The sequence below is a fragment of the Callospermophilus lateralis genome, chromosome 10, assembly GCF_048772815.1.
Source record: "Callospermophilus lateralis isolate mCalLat2 chromosome 10, mCalLat2.hap1, whole genome shotgun sequence".
In the NCBI taxonomy this organism is placed as follows: Eukaryota; Metazoa; Chordata; class Mammalia; order Rodentia; family Sciuridae; genus Callospermophilus; species Callospermophilus lateralis.
In genome coordinates this window covers 46,083,543-46,096,817 of record NC_135314.1, presented here as the reverse complement: position 1 = coordinate 46,096,817, position 13,275 = coordinate 46,083,543, and the positions used below count along the sequence as shown (strand labels likewise).

Genomic DNA, 13,275 nt, shown 5'->3' with positions numbered 1-13,275 from the left:
GGCGGACACAACATCTTTGTCTGTATGTGGTGCTGAGGATCTAACCCGGGCCGCACGCATGCCAGGCGAGCGCGCTACCACTTGAGCCACATCCCCAGCCCCGAGAAGAAGGATAATTTCTTGAATTTAAATATATATATATATTCTTTTTGCTTTATTTTGATACCTCCCCCTACAAACATTATGGACTGAACATTTATGTCTCTCCATAAATTTCATACCCTAACCCTCAAAGTGATATTAGGATGTGGGGTCTTTGGTAGGGTATATAGATCACTTAAGTGGAACCTTCATGAAGATTAGTGCCCTCATGAAAGAGACCCTGGAGAGCTCTCTGGCCTTCTGTACACCTGTGGGCCATGATATGAAGGCAGTTTGTAACTCAAGAGGGCCCTTTCCAGAGCCTGACAGGCTGGCACTTTGATTTTAGACTTCTGATCTCCAAAACAGCGAGTAATAAATTTCTGTTATTCATAAGCCATCTCAGCTATTTTACCTTGTTGCAGCTCCAAATTGACTAAGATACTTCTATATCACCACCACAGATAATTGGACGATTACCGTTAGTAAAATCTCGGTAGGAGATTGGTTAAAAAAAAGGCAATCATGAACATCTACAGGAGACTCACTGGTAGATATAACAGCTCATCATCTGGGGATCTTCGTTTCTTGATGGATGTCATCTGGATGCCATGTGTGTTCTGACGAAAAGCTGGTGGAAGAAAAAAGGCAAGTTTCATCCTGGGAACATTTGTGAAGCAAATGATATACATTAAACATATTGAGTTATTAATATTAATATTCATAACATTTAATAACACATGCTGAACAAACATGTAGCTCCAGCAACACCCATGACATTGATCCTAAGCATCCATTTGATTGGTGATGATTACTTTTATATTAAATGAAATTTTACCAATAATGGGGTAGGGAAAGGTTGGAAGCAATAAGTGAAAGAAGGAAATTCAGGATGCTGGGAAATGTCCTTTAGCTTAAGTTATGAGGCAAGAAACCTCTGCTTTGCTCATTTGTGTGTGTCTGTAAAGAACACACAAAAACAATTCCAGGAAAAGAAAGAAGAATCACTTCTGCATTTCATATTTTAGGTCATTTATTTCCCAAAGAGGCAAATGAATGTTACATAGACTGTCTTGATAATGGTAAAGTGAGGGAATTAATGGGTGATCAATTCTTAAGTTTCCCAAAATTAAAAGTGATATCCATCCAGGATCCAGTAGACAGAGACTATCCTTCTACCAAAAAATCAGTCTATTCTTACCTGAAATCATTAATTTATAGATAGAGTACTTAGGGAAGAGTTAGGAACTATGCCATCAAGCAGGCAAAAGAGTACATTTAGAATGTAAATATTTATCTATCTATATCATATATACTATTTTTTGAGGAAAGATCAGAAAAAGGGAGAGCTCCATAGAAAAAGCATATCATACTAAACAGAAGTTGATGGTGATGAATTTGTAAAGTATAACACAATTTTTAAATTTTTCTGGATACTAATGAGTGATGATTAAACCCTTTTTAATAAAATAAGTCATAGTGTACTGGTATACTTTAAAATACTTGTAGTGCTATCCAGCTTATGCAAGTATACCTTCTAGAATCAAATTTTACCACAAGTGAGAAACACATGGGGGTCATTGGTTTTCAAACCCTGTCATTTTGGGTTCTAGGACTCTATGCAGTGGCTGCAGGTAGACCATGGAGCTGTCGACCATCTCTTCAGCCTGAATAGCTCTGCTTTCATTGATTCTACATTATAGGTTCCTTGAAATATTTTATTTGTTAAAAAGCTTCCAATGATTAAAAAACAAGTTTGAAAACGTGAAATTATTGAAGCCCCAAGAGGGTCATATATGTGAAGTCAAGACTCAATGAGACCCAAATCTACAGAGCCCCATTCTGTGCTTGGCAAAATTTGTCCACAAATATTACTGTTCTCCTAGTCATGACATGGGCAGTGCTATTTTAGGCTTCATGCTTAATAGTAGGAAGATAAATTGATGCCAACAGGCTAGATACTGGTTCTCAAACTTTTGATATCATTAGAATCACTTGAATTGCCAGGCTTTACACCCAAAATTACTGATACAGCAAGTCTGAGGCCTAGAAATTTGCATTTCTATCCAGTTTCCAGATGATGTTGCTGCTACCTGTGTGTTGGTCACCTTCTAAGGACTCCTGTACTAAGAAATCTGGGCATGGACTGTGTTTGTAAAGCCACAGTGTTACACCTGGGATTCACCTCAGTGCCTCCAACAGGTTATGCCTTCTCTCACCAACTCTCAAGTCATATTTGCTGTTGGCGTGCACAGGTCTCACCCTACAGCTTCTCCAACATCACCCCAACCCTTACAGCTGGAGAAGACTCAGTCCTACCCCACGGGCCACTACATCTACTTACGGCGCTTCGTACCATCGCCGTTCTTTGTGCTGTCCGAAACTTGCTGCTTCCTGATGCTGTCTTCATCTGCCTTCCTGTCTCTTCCTGGGCAAGCACAGATCCGGGCCTCGAAGCAACGGCGGCCCAGGACCTGCCCACTAGGAATCAGAGAAGAGAAGAGGAAGGGGTTAAAGTCAGAGAATTTGAAGGCCTCCTGGAGTCCTCCCATTTCTGTCCCCACTGCACATGGGCACCCTCACCACCCGTTCTGCGTGGCTGCTCTGAGGAAGGACCCGGAGCACTTGGCAGAACACAAAAGTGCTTCCATGCCATAAGCAATATTAGTAAATAACATTCCATTTGTTCTGCAAAGAACCTCCAAGCCATTAGCAGAACAGCTGTATTTAGCTACATATTTTGAAGGAAACTTGAGTTAAGCCAGTGGATGTCTTAGGATAAAATCCCCTTAGGCAGCCCAGACTTACTCAAAGAAACTGTTAAATGCCTTGGGGCCACATGAAAACAAACACTGTCTCATCAAAAACAATTCCAGTCAAATGTCAAGAATTCAGGTATAAAGCAACTTATACACCTTCCCAGCTCTTCTTTCCCTTCTACTTTTACCCACCCTCTTCTGTCTTCACCTTCTGTGATCTTTTATAGTTAGTGTTTACAGCAAGTATCTAAAGCACAAAGGACAAAATCAAGGGCAGCTCTCCACTGTGCCTGCAAAGTTAATCATAAAACAGACAATTTCACTCTGTCCTCTGCCTGTGATCGTTTGTAGAATGACAGCTCTACACATGCCACTTACTCTCTGGTTTCTAGAGTAACAATGATTAAAATTGGACGGCGGTTCATCCCTCCAACACAACTGCTGTTACACATGAAATTGTATAAGACTGTCGTGAATTCAGTGCCAACCTGAGAACAGGAGAAAAAAAAATCTGTATTAATGATAGTTTGGACTGATATTCTTCTTTCTCAGGTTTTCCCTTTCTTGAAAGAACTCCATTTCTAAAGAAGGGAGAAGCTTCCTTCTAGGAAGGAAAACTCTGAAATCCATTGTAAATTCCTCTAGTCTTTGCCTTCTGGAAAGCTTCAAGCTAATGTTGGCAACACTGGACAAGACTTAGGTAAGATAAGCTTTAACAGTTCTTTGATCTTTAATCCCATTCATATACAAACAGAACCAAATCACCCAATTCAAATAGGCTATACCCAATACATTAATATCCCTGAAAGGGGAGAGCTAAAAAAAAAAAAAATCACCCCAAATAGCAGCACTGCTCCAAGGATATTTTCCTTATATAGACAAAACAATATGACACAGATTTGATTATACAGTTCCATAACTAAGAACCCTGGAGCTTCAAAGTTCCTCCAAATTAAATAAAATAGTCTGAAGTGTCTAAAGTGCTCATTCACGGTTAAGGCAACTAAAGCCCAGAATAGAGAATCATATGCCAAAGATCCTCACAGCAAACCAAAGAACTTTGGTCTAGTTCCTCCTGTTGCTTTCCACTCCACTACTCTGCTCTACACAACAGATTTATAAACTTGCCCTTCTGGTGAGTTGAATTTCAGCTAAGAGATCCCTTTTAGGAACTCCAATTTATATACTAGTGTAAGAATACTTACATTCATTACTGGGGCATGTCCACTACCAATTGCCAGTTGGATAAAACAATATCATTTGTAAACCCATTTTCCAGTTCAATCATTATCTGGATGGGAACATGAATGGGAACATGGGTATGGAGCCATGTTCCCAAGTTAATTCAGTATGTATTTAGGAGTTATGAAGGGGAGGCACATGGAAAAGAGAGACAGAAGGAATACAAAAAGTTGCATATTTGATGATAAGGACTAAGAAAATGATAAGTGCCAGAAATACTCTGTCACCAAAACTAATACTTCAGAACTACCTCAGTCAGTTGGTTAATCATTTTTTCTTTTCTTTTTTACCTGGGGTGGTTCATAAGGTACCAGCACACTCTGTCTTCCTGTGATGGGGTCTTCTACATATTGGGCATGGCTATTCCCTTCCACTCGAATCAAATGACTAGGAGGTGCAATCTGTCCTGCAGAACAACAAAAGACAAAACAGTTAGTTTGCTTACTTTCACAGAAAGAAGACAAAATGAAACCACATGGATAGCATTCTGGTGGCCAAAAGAAAGAGGAAAAATATATGCTTGAAAAAGGAACGATCCTGTTGCTAGATATCTAACAGGTGGATATCTCAATCTTGATGGCAGAAGGAAGGGCTGTAATGCTCTTCTCTAACTGAGGGAACAGTCCTTGCTTTGAAGTTTAAGGTTAACTGTTCAAACTGTTATGAAATTGTATGACCACATCAATTACCTCATCCATGGAGGGGATTTTGCCATATTCCATAGAAAATGGAAGAAAACCAAGCAATGCTATCCCAAAGTCTGAAGAGCAAAGATACTAAGTAAGAGGACTGGAGATATAATTCAGTGGTAGAGCATCTACTTTGTATATGCAAGGCCCAGAGTTCAATCTCCAGCATGGACAAGAAATCAAACAAAAAATCTAAATAAGAAGCAGAAGATTGGAAGGACACGCATGATCTTCACTTTGCTTATTCCTTTCTCCTTTTCCATCTTAGGCCTTGCTTTGGTTAAAAAGACAAGAAACTTGCTGGAAAGACTGTGTTGAAAGAGTCCCAGGTTGGAGACAAGAAAAGGCAAGCAAGTTTTAAAAGGAGCCTAGGCAAAGTCTTACAAAATTGTAATAGTTGGCAGGGCTCCAAAAGAAAGAAACTGCTCCAAGAATTAGCAGCTATAAAGCTGTTCTTAACTTCTGCCTCTGTAGTTCTGTTCTATGAAAACGACTAAATAAAAGTAAAAAGCTAAGTCAAGATGTGCTCTTCAGCATCATTTATCTTGATCCAAACAAAACAAATATTATGTGAAAAAATTGAGAAAATATTTTTTTAAATCGTCATTTTGATGGAACACAAGCATTTAAGGTAAACTGATAATGAAGCCTATCTACATGGACTGTTCTTTATGCAAATTGTTAAGCGAAAGGCAAGATGTGAAGGCATGACTAAGGCAGCCATGTGGGCAAGAACTAGGAACTAATGTGTGAAGAAGAGTTGTGTGAAAGAGAATTTTGGGTTTATTTTCTTCTTTTAAATTTATCCATTCTCTTTCTTCCTTTAGCAATTTTACTCTATTATCTGCTCTATATTGACATATTCTAACTACCTACCATTATTGGTTTCTAATATTTTTCCATAAAGTATCCCAACTCCCAACCCCTTCTGCACCATCACTAGGCTTTGATGATTCATTATGTTTTCTCCCATTTTCTTTTCTACTTCTCCAATAAGTTTCCCATAAGTCAGATCCAAGGGAACCCTTAGAGGTTCTACAAAGCTGTGGTGCTCAGAAGATGGGTGTGGTGCATACATGGACATAGAGCTTAAGTGAAGTCCTCCAGAAACCTGTCCTTGACTCCTGGTCCTCCATCTGACTACCCCATCTTAGGTTCTAGATCTTCCGTTTCCTCTCCTTACTCCTCTTACCCATTATTTTCCTTCTCATTTCTTTTTCTTCCCCATTTTTCTTTAATTTTGTTCATTATTTCTCCCCATCCCCCTGCCCCCTCTTGCCCTTCCAGCTCTCCACTCATCTAGACTTGAAAGTCACTCTGGGAAAAGCACAAACATTAAAGAACACTATAGCCTGGGCCGAGCAGAATAACTATCACACTGTTCTGCTTACACCCTCTCATAAAACAAAAACAGCAAGAAAAACAAAGCAGAACAAAATAAAACAAAAGGAAGGAAGCAGTAAGGAGCAGAGAGACCAGTCTAGGTCATTCAGTAACCACTAATATTAAATTAAATAGTTTAAACACTGTAAAAGCCACATTTTTTTTTTTTTTTTTTTTTTTTTTTTTTTTTTTTTGTTACCAGGGATTGAACTCAGGGCACTGGGCCACTGAACCACATCCCAATCCCTACTTTGTATTTTGTTTAGAGAAAGTGTCTGAGATGCTTAGTGCCTCGCTTTTGCTGAGATTGGCTTTGAACTCTTGATTCTCCCTGCCTCAGCCATCCAAGCTGCTGGGATTTCAGGTGTGCACCACCACACCTGGCAAGACCACAAACTTATTTGTCATTATACTCAGATACTCAGTCAAAAAGGAGGCTGAGCTGACATTGGATTGCAGAAGCCTGAACCAGGTAGACAGGAACCAAATAAAAGGCTCCCAGGATCTTTACCTTCAAGGAGCTCATTTAAAGAGACACAGATTCTAATCGCCCTTACCCTCATTGAATTCACGGCTCAGCTCATGGTTGGGGCAACGCTTCACAACTTCAGTGACGTGTTCGGCTTTCTTGTAGACAGGCATGGCACGGATGACAGCGCCCTGAGGAGGTGGGGTCATCACCTTGATCTGGATGGGGCATGTCTTTGCTATTTGGCAGTACAGTTTCTTCAGCTCGGTGGAATACTGCTTGGAGACGGGGCCAGAGGTGCAGGGAAGGAGAGAGCCAACAGGAGATATTGTTACATTCCAAATCACAACAGTCAAAGCATGCCCACTTTTTATAGGCTTTATAGCTGCATGATATTACTGTTACAATATACATGATATTTGGCAATCTTATTAGAGGAAGTTATATTCATTAACCAAATTTAAAAATTTTTTTCTCTGTAAACAAAATATTATGTTGCTAAAGGTAGCACATTTGTGCCATTATTTTCTACTCTACTGTCTTTAGGATGAAGAAATTTAGGTTCAGAGGAGTTTAAAAAAGATAATGCCATGAGTAACTTCACTGCTCACCAGAAAATGAACAGAAATATAATACTTTCATATGCAGAATGATACTGACCAACAAAACTATAAAGATAGCTTTGTGCTTAATAAATTATAATTAATTCTGCCCTATAACTCTAGAGATATTCACAGGAATTGGTGTTTGTAGAATGCTTTTTTAAGACAGAATATCTGGCAGAGAATGAAGGTAATTTATCTGATGTCAAGCAGCTAGAATACTGTTAAGCATGAGCACCCGCAAACTATTGCGCTGATCTTCTGATGTCATAAGCAAAAGAGAATGCAAGAGCTGGGAGAAGGCTTTTGTTTCTATGCTCCTCAAAATGACAGGCATAGTGTAACACAGCTGATCACAGCAATGAAAGGAGCCAGATGTAGCTCTTTTCCCTCACAGTGATTGAAGTTTCTTCCCCACTCTTCCTTTTTCAAGGAAAGGAAGTTCAATGGAGGTTAAGTAGTTAGAAAACTGAAAAAAAAAAAAAAAGAATGAAGAAAGCATGAGATCTAGAACAAGGATAGCATGAGTCCTGTCCTGCGTCCTGCATTGCTACCCTTTCTCCTCTCTGAGCCATAATAGAAAGCCTTCATGCTAATCTTTCACTGTACTAAACCTTGCTCTCTGGGTCTTCATTCTGACTCACTCAGATGCTGGGATGAAACCACCCAGGCACTAAAAATCCTGGCCCAAAGTGGGGCACCTAGTAACATGTAACCAAACAAAGGGTAAACACACTTACAAGTTGCTGTCATCAGTCAGCAGCAACATCCTTCCAGGGGAGGGACACAGGGGAGCAGCAGCCAGAGTGGCAAAAAGATTCGTTATTGATAGTCTCACCCTAACTCACCCTAACTCAACCTATAGGCAAACAGCCTAGCAAAGAGCACATTTTAAATGATCAATTTATCTCTTCCTTTTGAAATATAATGTTTATTTAAACAATATTTCTTTTTCTCTCAACCATTTCAGGCATATGAATTTTTCAGTTAAAGACTTCCTAGTGCTAGAAGAGTATTGTGAAATCAGTCCCCCATGCCCACAGGCTAAGGATTAAATGCAGCAAAAGGGTTTTACATAGCTGGGAGATACAGGAAACATTCCAAAAAAATCAACCACAAAAATAAAATTGTACTTGGGAAACACTGAATAAAATGTAGATATATGTGTTTTGCCCGTGTGTTTTCAAATCATTACAAAGGCATTGTTTTCAGACATATTAAGAGTTCACTTTTATGGAGAAGTCTAAGGCAGTAAGTGCATTCATCAGCATTTCAGTTAGGAGATAAAGGATACATAATTCTAACTATGAGCTTTTATCAAATGAACCTAACAAAAAATGACTGAAAAATAAGTCTGACAGCTATCACCTGAAGGCAAATAAGGCATTCTTTCAAGTATGTAAAGATTGCAAAAAAAGAGTAATGTTCAGAGTAGGACAGTTTCTTAGGAAAAACATTCCATAGCAATAATTAATATACTATAAATCAAATTTGACAGTCTAAAGTACAGAAGTACCAAGAATAAGGTTAGGCATCATCAAACACAAATCCTGCTCATTCTCAGGGTAATGGTAATCTAAGTTAGGTAATCTAAGTTATAAGTTAACTACCAATAATAGATTCACTAATGATTGAGTTCTGTTATTAGAAATTCAATCCTCACAACTGCACTACAAGGAACATATTACAGGTATACAATGACTTAGCTGAAACCCTTGGGGCCAGAAGTTTCAGAATTCAGAATTGCTTAGCATTTAGAAGGGTAGTAAAGTTTATATATCAAATATGATAAATACCTCCATCATCAATTAAAGCAGTACTCCATCATATCCAACATTAATATTTCTGTAGGATTCATAAATATTCACTTGGAGAGGGAAACCATGATAAAGCCTCACAGTTCAGGCTAGATTTCACTACCAAATCACAATGCCACAAAGTCAGAAAATTAAAACAAAACAATTTTGAGTTTTCAAAGCTCTTTGAATTTCAGAATTGCAGATAACAGATAATGAACCTTATCTCCATTCTACAGATAAGAAAATCAAGGCATAGAGAAGACATGCCTGAGGTCACAGAGAAGATCTACTTTGTCTTTGTCATGTAACAACAGTAGGTTACCTCTCTATTCTTTCAGCTTAGCAGTGCAAATTTTTGTACTTGTACATTTTTTTCTAATTTACAACATTGTGGCTCTTCGAAAACTGAACTTCAAACATATACGATCTTCTCTAATGTTAAAATGGAGCTTAAAAGTATTCCACTGAACATCAATAATTTTGCTCTCTTTCTCAGTAAAATGTTTGCTTGTTTAATTTCAGGAAGAGGAAGCAAGTAACACAATTGAAAAAAACCTGGGCCAGGTGGAAGTCTACCGGGGCTCTAGTGACTTCTAGTATGACTCTGGGGAATTTGAGAGTAAGAGCCTCCTTTTAGCAAGGTTTAGTAAGAATTTTATAAGGTATCCACATTCCTCCAAACCCCTTCTCCTCTACTTTCCATTGCTTGTACTACCTCTACAAATTTTATCGCAAGCTTTTTTAACATATCATACGTTTGCCACCTACAATTCAAATGTGCCACCCTGTAGCATATTCCTGTTTTCCCTCTGTTCTCTATCCATGTCAGGGCAATGTACGTATTAAACCTAGTGAGGAATGCATCTCATGCTGCAGACTGTATTCTCCAAATTTAGTGATGAGGGTTTCATATTTGAAAAAAATCAAAATACCTGACCAGGGCCAAGATGCCTTAAGTGTGCTGCTATTTATTAAACTAGAGGGAGTGAAGTGATCTGCCAGGATCTGTTCTTTACAAAATCGAGTCTCTGCCCCTCAATTTGCTTTTTGTGGCAAGGTGGTTTTGTGATGACATTTTACATTTTTCCAGTATGAAATTCAGTCTCCTTGACCTATGCTATATTAATAACTCCTTAGACTTGGGTCATATAATTTATTCCTTAACAAAAGCCCTTTATATCTTTTCTAATTTTCTAGGCTTCCTTGAGATTACAAAAACTGGAAATTGATTTACATCAAAATTTTTAAATGCTTTGTTGATTCAAGTTGACAAAAACTGTGAATTAGAACACCTATGAATTCTTTTAATATTTGTCTTTCTCTCTGGGATTTCTAAAACTCATCTCAAAATTGCTTCCCAAGATTGATCTGAGATCCTTTATTTCTAAACCCTCATTTGCTTTCTTTCATGGGGATTTTATTTTGATCAACTTTACTGATGTATAAATTTCCCGTAAAAACACCAATTTTTAACTATATAAGTTGATGACTTTGGACAAAAGTGCACAATTGTAGAATAACCACCACAATCAAGATACACAATGCTTCCACTCCTTCTCAAATTATCCTTGTCTCTTTGCTGGTAATCCTTCTTCAACCCCTGTGCCTGCTTTCTCAAACCATACTTTTACTTTTTCTAAAATATTCTATAATTGGAATAATACAGTATATAATCTTATGTGATGATACTTTCGAGATTTGTCCATGGTTTTGCATATATCATCATTCTATTTTATCTGAGCAGAAATCTGTTAGTTAGCAATTTACAAATTATTTTTAGTTTTCTCTATTATGAATAAAACTATTATGAACAGGCATGCACAAATCTTTATAAAGACATGTATTTTCATTTTTCTTGAATAAGTACCTAGATGTATGATTTTTGGGTAAGTGTATACTTAACTTTATGAGAAATTTCTGAAATGTTTTAATGTTTTACAAAGAGGCTATGCCATTCTACATTGCTGGGTTTCAAAGTCTTGCCAACATATGGTTTTGTGTCTGTGTGTGTGTGTTTTAATTCAAACTATTTTAATATGTATATAGCAGATTTCATTTTGGCTTAAATTAACATTTCCATGTTGATTATTATGTTGAACATCTCTTCATGTACTGATTTCATTTATAATTACATAAAATAAAAATATATTTATATTCATTTTATATTCTTTTTAAGAGTATCCAAATATTTCATACGTTCTTTTTTTTTTTTTTTTTTTTTTTGGAGGGCAGGGAGGGTGGAGGTACCAGGGATTGAACTCAAGGCACTCCTCCACTCAGCCACATCCCCAGCCCTACTTTGTATTTTATTTAGAGACAGGTCTCACTGAGTTGCTTAGTGTCTCACTTTTGCTGAGGCTGGTTTTCAATTCGTGATCCTCCTGCCTCAGCCTCCCGAGATGCTGGGATTACAGGCATGTGCCATTGTACCCAGCTTAAAAATAGAACTCTTCTTAAATTGAATTTCTAGTTGTTCATTTCTAGTATATAAAAACATGGCTGCTTTTTATATTTGTAGCATGTATTCTGTTACTTTGACAAGTGTATTTATTTGTTCTAGTGGCTTCATGTAGATAGATGCCTTATGATTTTCTACACATCAACTGCAAATAGTTTTACTTCTTTCAAATCTATGTGCCTTTTAATTTTAATTCTTACCTCACTGCAAGAATTGATCAAGGGTTCAATCTGCTATAGTTTCTTTTTTCAAGTTAGAATCTTAGATCATTGATTTCAGTTGGTCTTGTTTTTTTAATATAAACATTTGATTCTACAAAGTTCCTTCTAAGCACACTTTAGCTATATCCATAAAATTTTGATAGATGTAAATTTAAATATTGAGGAACATATGAATCATTCCTTTTGGGTATTCTTTTAGTTCTCTCTCATATCCAATATAATAAGTGACAATATTTAACATTTTTGGAGAAAAATAATTTTCTACATCTCATGCTTTTACCATAGGCCCATTTCTAACATATTTATTTCCCCCTTTGATTTTCCTTTACCATTTAATACAGATTTTTTCCATTGCTATCCCTAGGGTTCTTACATCTCTAGGTAGGTTTCTACTGCACACAAGCATTAAGTAAAGTATTCAGTTATTTTTATAACTGAAAAATTTATATAATTTTTATATAAATTCAGTTAATTTATATATAATTCTATACAAAGATAGAATATTTTAAAGCTAAGAACTTCTTTGTTTTCACAAGTCGATTATATTGAATTTCTAATAGCTCTTTGGATGGATATTAAACACTTCAAACCTTATATTTGAAGGCTAGAAGTATCTCAACCCATAACGTTATCACTATGAGAAAAGTTATGAAGGATTAAAGACTTTTATTAACCTCTTTCCAACTTCTATTTCTACATATTATGTGCTTTTTTTTTGAAAAGTATAATAATGTGCAAATAGAAACTCTGGCAAAAAATTATATTCACTAACCTATAGCTATATAACATTATCATTTTGAATTTTTCTCTATTAAAACATACATACACACAACACCCTTATGTAAACTGAGGGCATAAGATAAAAAATTGAGTATTCTTTATTTAACATAAGGTGACTATGGTATAGTTTTAAAAATACAATATTAAGGGGTTGCTATTAAAGTATTTAATCATAAAATTCTTACAGAATATACCAGTTTAAAAATAATACCAGTCAGGACATTTTAATACATAAATCTTTGGTATATAAATAAGTTTTAGTTAGATCTCTTGAAACGGTACTTGACAAAAACAAAACAAAAAAATACAGTGTTGGAGAAAAGTCCAATCTGAATTTTTTTCCATAAAATTGCTTGTTCTGCTGTCATGTGTATCTAATTAGAACAAATAAAAAAAGATACATAAAAAGAAGAAGACTTATGAAGCAAAGATGGACATGGACGTAGGAAAGTTCCTATCAAATAATCCAAGCGAAAGATGAAAGAGACTTCTGGTGGAGTGGAGGTGGTGAGAAGTATCTGGTTTCTAGGTATATTTTCACCAGATTTGCTGATGGATAGTTTGGGATGGGAAAGAAAGGGAAGACAATGTATTCAACTAAACCAGGGAAGAAAAATGTCATAGTAGCAGTGATATTTAAACTAGGCCTTACAAGACAAGTTATCATTCATCACTGGATTATGTACCCCAAGAAGGGGAGGTTGGAAGAACCAAGAGGCAGGCAGCAGGCTTTCTATGAGGAAAGCACACCGTGAGTGAAAGCAAAGGGATATTTATTGTGGGAAGTATCAG

General features: G+C 36.7%; 1 protein-coding gene across 4 annotated transcripts in view; it reads right to left on the bottom strand.

Moving 5' to 3' along the window:
* Positions 1-13,275, bottom strand: part of Tp63 (tumor protein p63) — a 214,957-nt gene that overhangs the window by 21,830 nt on the left and 179,852 nt on the right. For 2 of the 4 annotated variants that reach the window (XM_076867161.2, XM_076867163.2), the window contains exons 5-9: positions 6,712-6,898; positions 4,373-4,488; positions 3,219-3,328; positions 2,426-2,562; positions 630-712 (exon numbers count right to left, since the gene is read on the bottom strand). In XM_076867161.2, the coding sequence (XP_076723276.1) occupies positions 630-712; positions 2,426-2,562; positions 3,219-3,328; positions 4,373-4,488; positions 6,712-6,898 (633 nt within the window). The remainder of the gene's footprint in view (positions 1-629; positions 713-2,425; positions 2,563-3,218; positions 3,329-4,372; positions 4,489-6,711; positions 6,899-13,275) is intronic. The other 2 variants (XM_076867162.2, XM_076867164.2) reach the window with 1 other exon arrangement.